This window comes from Pipistrellus kuhlii, unplaced genomic scaffold (genome assembly GCF_014108245.1).
Source record: "Pipistrellus kuhlii isolate mPipKuh1 unplaced genomic scaffold, mPipKuh1.p scaffold_m20_p_60, whole genome shotgun sequence".
NCBI classification, from domain to species: domain Eukaryota; kingdom Metazoa; phylum Chordata; class Mammalia; order Chiroptera; family Vespertilionidae; genus Pipistrellus; species Pipistrellus kuhlii.
Window position 1 is genome coordinate 1,572,611 of NW_023425563.1, and position 10,376 is coordinate 1,582,986.

General features: G+C 54.6%; 2 protein-coding genes across 2 annotated transcripts in view; one reads left to right on the forward strand and one right to left on the reverse strand.

The window, feature by feature from the left end:
- Window positions 1–6,992: 6,992 nt before the first annotated feature.
- RBBP8NL (RBBP8 N-terminal like) overlaps window positions 6,993–10,376 on the reverse strand; it is a 29,815-nt gene continuing 26,431 nt past the window's right edge. Inside the window, exon 15 of the transcript XR_006740397.1 lies at window positions 6,993–7,023. The gene's annotated coding sequence lies outside the window, so the exon portion shown is untranslated. The remainder of the gene's footprint in view (window positions 7,024–10,376) is intronic.
- On the forward strand, window positions 9,058–10,354 carry RPS21 (ribosomal protein S21). Its single transcript, XM_036420026.2, has 6 exons — window positions 9,058–9,135; window positions 9,348–9,410; window positions 9,493–9,556; window positions 9,720–9,791; window positions 10,156–10,211; window positions 10,295–10,354. The coding sequence occupies exons 2-6, from the start codon at window positions 9,361–9,363 to the stop codon at window positions 10,302–10,304; spliced, it is 252 nt and encodes an 83-aa protein (XP_036275919.1). The 5' UTR covers window positions 9,058–9,135; window positions 9,348–9,360; the 3' UTR covers window positions 10,305–10,354.

A 10,376-nucleotide genomic window follows, 5' to 3' on the forward strand; every position in this document is an offset into this window, starting at 1 on the left:
GCATGACACTGCTCCCAGCTGGCCAGGGGCTCTGCTGATGACACACCGGCCTTATCTGCAAGGTGCTAGCTCCCCTCCCGGAGGCCCTGTGCGGCTGGGCCTGCACCCACACGCTCTCTAGCGGAGGCTGACCCTGAGTGTCCTCAGCCAGCCTGAGGCCCTGTTCCAGGAACTGCGGGAGCTGACAGACTGCCTTCCCCCATCTCTGCCAGGAATGTGTGAGCCCCCACCGCCTGCCCACCCAGGGAGGAAAGCAGCAGAGGCTGCTGGGAGCAGGGCCCTGGGGGAGAGGGCCAGCACCAGACCCCACCTGCCCCCTGCCCTCATCTCAGTGAGTCTGCACCCCTCCCCCCCTCCCGCGCCTCCCCCCCCCCCCCCCCCGTCTTCCTCTCAGGGCTGGTCACTGTATGACAAAGTCTCCTCCTCAGAGAGGTCTTCAGCCCTTCAAAGCCCAGCCTCAGCACCTCTGGGCTGAGGCCTCCCTGCTGGCTGTCCTGGGCAGCATTCCTGGCTTCCACCCCTTAGTGGCCAGTAGCACCATCCTCTCCCCCAGGTGACAGCTGGGCACTGCCATGTGTCCTGGGGGAACCGCCATGTGAGACCTGCTGCCCTAGACCCTCCCGAGATGAGCTGTGTATTGTCATCTTCCTGCCCCACAGGCCGTGAGCACCCCGGGGACAGGACAGCCCTGGCCTCACACAGCCTCCTGCCCACAGCCACCTGCAGACCACAGCAGGTGGAGGGGGATGACTGCGAGCTGGGCCCTGCTGACACCCAGGCCTCAGAGGCCCCACAGTTGCAGAGCTGGTGGGGAGGGGAGAAGCTGCCTGGAGCCAGAGGAGCTGGGCGGGTGGGGCCAGCCAGACAAGCCCGGCCAGGTCCACTCACCTGGGGCAGGAATTTGGGCGCAAACCTTTGCCTTTGGGCGTGTTCCAGCAGCTACTGACACCTGGCTGGCTTGGTGTCTGGATGGGGCCCAGAGAACAGGCCCTGTCACTCCCAGGGGCCCCCTGACACTTCCCCTCTGGTCCCCCTCGGACCACCTAGAGGGGAGGAGGAGGGACCTCTCACCACTGCTCCTGATGCGCTGCAGCCCCTCACTTCCTCCTCACAGCTCAGCCCTGGGCGGCAGGTCCTCTCCTGCATCTCACCCTCTGCCCCGGAGCTCGAGGCTGGGTTCAATCCCTCCTGCACCCCAGCACTGTGACTTGGGGAGCCACTCCCTCTCCCTCAGCCTCAGTTTCCGCTCTGTAACATGGGCTCATTAGCTACCTCCTCTCGGGGTTGCCATGGTCCTTCTTGATAGGTGCCAGGCCCACGGTCAGGGCGTCGGTGGCTCCCAGCATGCAGCCGTGTGGCCACTGGGCACACCCCTCCCGGTGATCCCTGCTTCCTCAGTCTCTAACACGTGGTGCCAGGGCTTCGTGCTGACTGGCAATGCTGCGTATTCCTCCAAGGGCAGGAAGAACCAGGCCTGAGACATATCCCAGGTCACCTCCCAGACAAGCCGCAGACCGACTGGCAGACCGAAGCAGCCTCAAAGAGAGGGTGTGAGTCTCTCCCCTGTGAACACCTGCCCCCGGGCACAGACAAGTTGCAGCCTTTCAGAGCACCTCCCCTGACAAGGCCCCTAGCTGCCCCTTTCCTACTCAGCCCTCAGCTGCACCCGTGGGGTGGGGAGAACCGCTTCAACTTCCTGATGGGGAAACTGAGGCTCAGGGCCCTTTCTGCCCAGGGTCGGAGGTTAGTCTGGAGCCAGGACATGAGCTCAGTCTGTGGGGTCAGCAAGAGGCGCCTGGCTCTTAGGGTGGAGGCGGGTGTCCGCAGCCTGTCCCTTAGACCTGCAGCTCCACTGGTTTTGGCTGGAATGTCCTGGCCTCTGGCCAGCAAGGCCAGTCTTTGCTGTATCTGCTGGGACAAGTCGGCTGGACACACTGTGTGCTTCTGGGATGGGAGTGCCTCCTGTCTGTCACTAGCTCAGTCCTCCGGCTAGTCACTATGGAGAAGTCAGAGATGGGGTGTCTTGGGTGTTTCCCACCTCACAGCGTCTCTCTGCTGGGGTGGCCCAGGCAGGGATCTCTGCTGGCTGGACTTCCAGGTGGACTGGAAGGCCCTGGGCGCCGTCCCAATTCACCTGTAACCTGGGAGGGTCCACAGGCGCCTCCTGGGGGCTGACTGGCCCATCCAAACCCTGACCCAATACTAGCGCAGTGAGCAGTGGGCCCCGCCTGCCTGGTGGACACGGATATGAAAATCCAGGGGGTGGGACACCTGGGGTTTGTACTCTTTTTCACGCATGGGTCATATAGCTCAATGAAAAATCTGACGAAGTACAATAAACGAGGCAGTAAAATAGAGCAGAACAAGATGCTGGCCCAGCTCTTTGCCTGGCTCCCTGGGGCTCTGACAGCCAGTGACTAAGGCTGCTGATGGCCCCGGCTCCCCTCGGGCCTGACCCACGTGTGTCCTTGAGCCTCACCCGGACTGGGAAGGGCCAGTGATGCCTGCATCCTTCACACCAGGGGATAATCCCAAGTAACCCTGGGAGGCAGGGGTCCAGGACCTGCTGGAGGGCGGCTGTGAAGCCTGTGCACTCCCGCCCTCCTCAGTGCCCTCTGGGTGAGACTCTGTCAAGAGGAGAGCAGGCCAGGAGCCACTTCCTCTTCCTCAGCCTTGGCTCCTGTTGAGGTCTGCGTGGGTGGAAGCCTGTCCCTGGGCTCTGACCCACCAATCACCCTGGGCCCCTGCCCAGGCCTGGAAGGAAGTTTCCTCACTTGGAGCTGTTCCCTTGCACACACAATGCACTGTAGGCTGGCCTGGCCCTGCCTGGCCCAGAGACAGCTGATCTGGGAGGAGGAGGGAGCCTCCCCTAGAAGTATGCACAAGCACCTCCTACCTGTCTGTGAAAGTGCAGGCGCCACACACTCCAACCAGATCTTATTGGCTACTGTCACCTGCCTAGGCAGTCTGAGTGGGGACCTGTATGAGATTGGGGTAGTTACAGTGCAGCTCCTTTAGTCAACAGCCCAGGATTCAAATATGCCCATGTGACCTGGGGCCACAGCATAATAGCAATACTGATTGTGATGGTGTGATGGTGATGGTGATGATGGTGATGGTGATGATGATGGTGGTGATGATTGTGGTTGTTAGAAATAAGGCAAGTCCTCAAAATTAGGGGTCATGGTAAAACACAAAGGATACTTGAGAGCCAGTCACCATGGCAATACCTTTACTCCTGCAGGAGTTGCAAATGCACAGGGTCTGGCAGCAGCACGTTAAGCAGGCAATCCACTTGGCCTTTTATTTCTGATGCATGTGATCTGTTTCTCACTCTTGATTGGAAGAGGTTCGGCTCCCAGTCTTGCATGATTGTCTAACTTAAAAGGGTTGACCTTGGCCATTTCAAAATGGTGGCCCACGGGGGAGCTGCAAAATGGCATGAACCAAAATGGCGGCTGCTAAGTCATGCAGGCCAAAATGGTAGTTGCCTAAACTCCCTTCTTTGACAGAAAAGATGATGATGGTGGTGGTGATAATGGTGATGGTGATGAAGGTGGTGGTGATGGTGATGATGATGGTGAAGATGATAACGGTGGTGGTGGTGATGATGGTGATGGTGGTGGTGAGTGCTACCACACTGAGAACCTACTGAATGCCACACCAATTCCGAGCCCTGCCTGTTTTTTTTTAAATTATTATTATTATTATTTTTAAATTAATTAATTTTCTGTGGTTCAATTTTTTAAAATATATTTTATTGATTTTTTACAGAGAGGAAGAGAGAGAGATAGAGAGCTAGAAACGTCGATGAGAGAGAAACATCGACCAGCTGCCTCCTGCACACCCCCCACCAGGGACGTGCCCGCAACCAATGTACATGCCCTTGACGGGAATCGAACCTGGGACCTTTCAGTCCGCAGACCGACGCTCTACCACTGAGCCAAACCGGCTTCGGCTTAATTATTATTTTTAATTAAATTATTAAATTATCATCTTTGTACATATACCATTGCCCTCAGCCCTGCCTGTGTTAACTCATTGAATGCAGATGGCCCAGCCCTGTGGGATGGTTCTATTACCATTGACCCAACTTCACAGCTGGAAGGAGGAGGCAGTCAAATAATTTGTCCAAGGTCACACAGCCAAAAGGCAGAGGGAGTGTGGGAACGTCATCTATAATCCAATGTGATATTTCCAGTCAAGGTTATGCAGAGTGCTTTGGTGGTGGAGGGGGGCAGGAAGAGATGTATCTTCTGGAGTGAAGGGGCATAAAGGGACCACGACTAGGACTACCCTGCTGAACAGCTGCTACTCCCAGACTCTGGGGCTGCTCTCGGGTCTGCAAAAAGGGCTCAGTTCAACAGTGTCTTCCAGTGCCTGGTCTTCCTGCCCACCATGCCCTTTGTACTGCCAGGCCTCTGGTTCTTTCCCACCCATCAGCAAGGGGCTAGGGACCTAGAGCTCAGCCCCCTTCAGCTAACAGGCAGGAAGCAGGGCTGTGTGCAGGGCCAGGTGTGCTCTTGGATGGGTGGTAATGCTGCTGGGGACCATGTGGGCAGGATATCCCCTAGCTACCAATATCTGGCAGTCTGCTGCCCACCCGCCCCCTATAGTTGCCAGGAGGCCCTGATGCTGAGATCCTCCCTGACCCTTCAAGGGACCACTTGTTCCTGTTTGTGGGATCTGAACTTTGGACAACAGGGTTTCTCAAAGAGGGGCTCCTCTAGACTTCATGGCCCAAGGGTGGGGAGCAGTTTCCCTTCAAAGAACTTGGCCTTGGGACCCTGCTACAGGGAGAGAAAATCATGATGCCCGTGTGTGTATCTTATAGTTTTAATTTTTTTTTTTAATGTGGTAAAATCTCTATATAAAACCCTAATATGCAAATAGACCGAACGGTGGAACAACCGAACATGGGTCACTATGACGTGTGCTGACCACCACGGGTACGTGTGGAACATGGTGGGCGTCAGCTACTGCAAATGGTGAAGAAGGTGAGTGAGGGTGCCAGATCAAGGCGGGGTGCTGGTTGCTGTCATCAGGGTGAACCTCTGGTGGTTACTGAAAGTTCCTTGCTCCTGTGCCATGGTCCTGCCAGGAGCTTGCACCTGCTGCTGGGGCTGGCCCCCCTTGCACCCACTGCCAGTACCCAGCGCTGATTGCTCAGTGCCGTCAGAGGGTGCGAGTGGTGACTGCCGGCCCCAGTCACCCCTGAGGGCTTCTCCACCTCCCCCTGCTCCGAGGGGCTCTCAGGGCAGCAGCTATTCTGCGTCTGAGTATGCACCTAAAATATTTGAAAGAAAGAACGTGATCAGATATTTGCACACCCACTAACAGCGCCAGCCCCAATTGTTCGGAGCTATGAGCATGTGGGAGCAGTGGTGGGGGGTGCAGGGCTGCCAGCAGACAGGGGACTGGGGCAGTTGCGGGAGGGGCTGAGTGGGGGCGTGGAGGATGGCCCAAGACCCCCTGCTGTGCCCACCACAGCCTCACAGCCCACAGTTCCTTTCAAGGTGCACAAGTTCATGCACAGGGCCCCTACTATATGATAAAATTTTATCATTTTAACCATGTGTAAGTGCACAGTTCAATGGTGTTAAATCCACCAATAATGTACTACTACCACCATCACCATCTCCAGAACTTTTTCATCCTGTAAAACTGAAACTCTCCCCATTAAACACTCACTCTCCCTCCCCAGACACCGGAATCTACCCTTCTACTCTCGGATTCTGACAAGTCTAAGCACCTCATATCTTTGGAATTAGCAGAATTTGTCTTTTTTGTGACTGACTTATTCCATTCGGCATGTCAAGGTCAATCCATATGCATGTGTCACAATTCTCTTCCTTTTTTATGCTGAAAACATTCAACTTTAAGTACTTATCACATTTTGTTTATCCACTCATCTGTTGATGGGCACTTGGTTGGCTTCCATATTTTAGCTACTGTGAATAATGCTGCTGTGAACGTGGGTGTACCAAATATCTGTTCACGTCCTTGCTTTCAATTATTTTAGGTGCATACTCAGACGCAGAATAGCCCATCATATGGTAATTCTGTCTTTTTAAAGGAACCTCCATGTTTCTTTTCAGCTGCACCATTTTATTCCAACCAATGTACCAGGGTTCTGATTTCTCCACATCCTAATACTTCCTGTGCGTTTTTTTAAAAAAATATATTTTTATTGACTTTAGGGAGGAAGGAAGAGGGAGATAGAAACATCAATGATGAGAATCATTTATCAGCCTGCAACCCAGGCATATGTCCTGACCAGGAATTGAATTGTGGCCTCCTGGTTCATAGGTCAACACTCAACCACTGAGCCATGCCAGCTGGGCTACTTCCGTTTTTTTATTTTGTTATTCATACTTGAGGATATATGTTCCACTGATTTTCAGTGTGGAAGGAAAGGAGATATGGAGGGAGAGAAACATCAATGTGAGAGAGACGCATCAAATGAGTGCTTCCCACATGCATCCTGACTGGGCCAGGATTGAACCTGCAACTGAGATACATGCCTTTCACAAGGAATCAAACCTGTGATCCTCTGTACTGGGCTGATGCTCTGACCACTGAGCCACACAGACAGGGCTTATATTATTTATAGTATCCATCCTTTTTTATTTTATTTTAAAATATATTTTACCGAATTTTTTTTTTTTTTACAGAGAGGGACAGAGAGAAACATCAATCAGCTGCCTCTTGCACACCCCCTACTGGGGATGTATACTCAACCAAGATACATGCCCTTGATCGGAATTGAACTTGGGGCCTTTCAGTCTGCAGGCTGACGCTCTATCCACTGAGTCAAACTGATTTCAGCAGAATATATATATATATATATATATATATATATATATAAATATATAAATATATAAATATATAATATATATATATTTTTTAAGAGAGGGAGATAGAAACATCCATGATGAGAATCACGGATCGGCTGCCTCCTGCAAGTTCCCCACTGGGAATTGAGCCCACAACCTGGGCATGTGCCCTTGACTGGAATCAAACCTGGGAAACTTTGTTTGTAGGCCGAGGCTTCATCTACTGAGCCAAACCGAGGCAGTGGCCGGCAAACCGCGGATCTTGAGCCACATGCTACCGACACCCACTTCTAACACCACTTCTTCAAAATAGACTTGCCCAGGCGGAAAACCGACTTCTGTGCATGGGCCAAAAAGTTTCAGTTGTACTGTACATGCACGCCTGCATGTGGTATTGTGTGGAAGAACCACACTCAAGGGGCCAAAGAGCAGCATGTGGCTCGCGAGCCGAGGTTTGCCAACTACTGAGCTAGGGCTATAGCATCCATTCTAACAAGTGTGAGGTGGTGTAAAATAGCTGTGACTCGATGGTTAGTGGTATTGAGCATCTTTAAGTGTACTCATTGGTCAGTTTCTCTCTTGTGAAATGCCTATTCAAGCCCTTTGCCCATTTTTTAATCATTTTTCTGTTTAGTTTTAGGACTTCTCTATATATTCTGCTTACTAATCCCTTATCAAATGTGTGCCAATATTTTATCTCATTCTGTGGGTTGCCTTTTTACTCTGATGATAGTTTTGGTGCACAAATTAAAAAAATATCATCAAGTATGTCTTTTTCTTGTTGCTGCTTGGGCCTTTGGTGACCTACCTAAGTCACTTCCAAGTCAGTGTCATAAAGTTTGTGCCTTAGTTTTCTTATAAGAGATTAAGGTCTTACATTTAGGTCTTTGATCCATTTTGAGTCACTTTATATATGGTGTGAGGTAAGGGTCAGTTTCCTCCTGCATGTGGATGTGCAGGTTTCCCAACACCGTGTGTTGACACCCTTGTCAAAGATTATTTGACCGTATATATGCGGGCTTTCTGGGCTCTCTATTCTGCTGAATACTCAAGGGAGACCTTCTGCAGACCTCTCTGCCACTCTGGTACTCAAGCTGCCTGTCTCCTGCCTTCCAGCTAGAGTCCAGCTGGGCTCACCCACACAGACACAGGCAGGCAGGCCAGATCAGATGCACAAACCCCCAACCACACACATAAATCATGTCATTATGTCTGCGCACATGCCCAGGTGCACAGCACTCACCTCTCAGAATCTACATGAGACCTGCTTAGAACTCACTCCTGCTGCCCAGTGGAAGCAACAGCAGACACACTGCCCACACAAACACTGGTTTCCACATGCCAAATCCCCCCGGAGCTGGAAAGCTGGCAGCCACTCACACTCGGCACAGAGGCCAGGCTGACCAGCATCGTTCACACATTACCCCACAGGCGCAAGCAGCCGAGGGTGAGAGCCCGCACCGGCACCAGAGCGCCGGGTGGAGCGCCGATGTGGGGGCTGACCTGGCGGATGAGGGGCATTTCCTGGCTCAGCCTAGACAGCCCCGTGTGTGTTTGCGTGGGGCGGCCCGCGTCACAAGCCCGTTCTGAAGGGGTCTTGCTTCACCCGAGGCCATGTTTTAGCTGGCTGCCCTGCACACGTGTGCAGTTTTGGGTTTTTCTACTTTCTCTGTTAATAGGTCTCGGCACCAGGCCTGGGGGGCCGGAGCGGGTGGTGGGCGGGGGAGGCGGGCCGGGGAGCGGTCGGGTGGTGCAGGCAAGGGCTGTGGGTTTCACCCAGCGCCTGCCGCTCGGGCCTCGTTCTCCGAGGAGTTGGGCTCTAGGCCCCAGGACTGCGTCCCACCCGCGGAGGACCCGGCACCAGCCGCGCTGCTCCGTCCCCGTTCACGATTGGTCTCGTCACCCAGGACAGACACCTCAGGAGGGTTCTCACTCGGCTGTTTCCGCGGGGTTCGTTCTGGCAGCCGATGGACACCCCCGGGCCGCCCGATAGCACCGCGCGCCGCCCTCGCCGAAGCACGGGTCTCCTGCCCGCCAGGCGTGGCGACACCGCGGCCCGCCGGCACCTCAGGGCCGCCCAGCCCCGGCCACCCACTCGCCGCCCGAGGCCCCGCCGCGCCCCGCCCCAAACGGAAGTGCGCCAGTGGGGGCCCGGCCAGGCTCTGCGCAGACTCGCGGGCGCGCCGGGACCCGGAAACACTCGCCGAGGCCCCGCCCCTGACCCCGCCCCGCCCGTCGTAGTGCTGCCGGGGAACGTAACGCGCTCTTTCTGCCGACGCGCTCGTGGTGGTGGCAGCAGGTAGGCCGCGTGGCTCACTGCCTGATTCCGCGCCGGGATTCCGGGCTGGGGCGGCGTGAGGCCAAGGCGCGGAGGTTGGGGTCCGGGTGCGCGGGGTTTGAGGTGAGGCCGCGGCGTGGGGAGCGGGGAGCGGGGTGAGGCGTGAGGCCACGGCGCGGGGTCCGGGCTCACCGACCCGGCTTGTCCTCATGGCACCGCGCGGGGTCTCGTAGGTGAACTCTCAACATGCAGAACGACGCCGGCGAGTTCGTGGACCTGTACGTGCCGCGGAAATGGTGAGCGCCACAGCATTTAATTTTACTTTAAAGCACAAATACGAACACTTGTGACTTCCCATTCACTACGCTCTCCCCGCAGCTCCGCCAGCAACCGCATCATCGGCGCCAAGGACCACGCGTCCATCCAGATGAACGTGGCCGAGGTGAGCCTGGGCGCTAGGGCTTGGATGAGGTCCATCGCAGACTAGAGCGGGGTCGGCGTGAGGCCGTGGCGCTGGCCCGGCCCCGAGGTTGATGATCCCCAGGCCCCGGGTTTAGAGGTAAAGGAGCTCGAGTGCCCGTCTGATCCTCATTCTCCATCAACAGGTTGACAAGGTGACAGGCAGGTTCAACGGCCAGTTTAAAACCTATGCTATCTGCGGGGCTATCCGGAGGATGGTGAGTGTCCTGAACGTGGCTCATCTGTGGGCTTTTGGGGGGTAATGGAGAATGTGTCTTGCACTGTTTCTCAGGTCTGACTATTTGTTGCCTATGGGACTGGGTTGCACTGGTTGCCTGCCTGTCCCTGGGGGTGGTGGGGTGAGGCGTGAAAAGGATGCTCAAAGGCCCTAAGCAGGACCACCCTTTTACCTTGGAACTTCCCAGTTATCACACTCCCATCTCCAAGGCCTTTTTCTGTCCAGTGAGGTCTGAGTGGTGAGACTGGGGGAGAGGTACCGTTAGGGCTGGGTGGTACCTGGTGGATCTGCCAGCTCAGGGTAGCAGGGGACATTGTTCATAGTTCCAATGTGCTTTTTCTCAGGGTGAGTCAGATGACTCCATTCTCCGACTGGCCAAGGCCGATGGCATCGTCTCAAAGTAAGCTGTCTCACAGTCGAGTTTGGGGACAGGCTGGGACTTTCCGGAGACGAGGCTTTAATGTTGTTTTTCCTTTTGTTTAGGAACTTCTGACTGAAGAGCATCACTGATGTTTAATTTGTCATAAATAAATAGTGGAAACATCCCCCATGTTGGTTCATTCTG

Coding starts and splice junctions, on each gene's coding strand:
- RPS21 (XM_036420026.2), top strand. CDS start 9,361: ATGCAGAACGACGCCGGCGAGTTCGTGGACCTGTACGTGCCGCGGAAA. Junction 9,411..9,492: donor CTGTACGTGCCGCGGAAATG/GTGAGCGCCACA, acceptor CTCTCCCCGCAG/CTCCGCCAGCAACCGCATCA. Junction 9,792..10,155: donor GCGGGGCTATCCGGAGGATG/GTGAGTGTCCTG, acceptor GCTTTTTCTCAG/GGTGAGTCAGATGACTCCAT.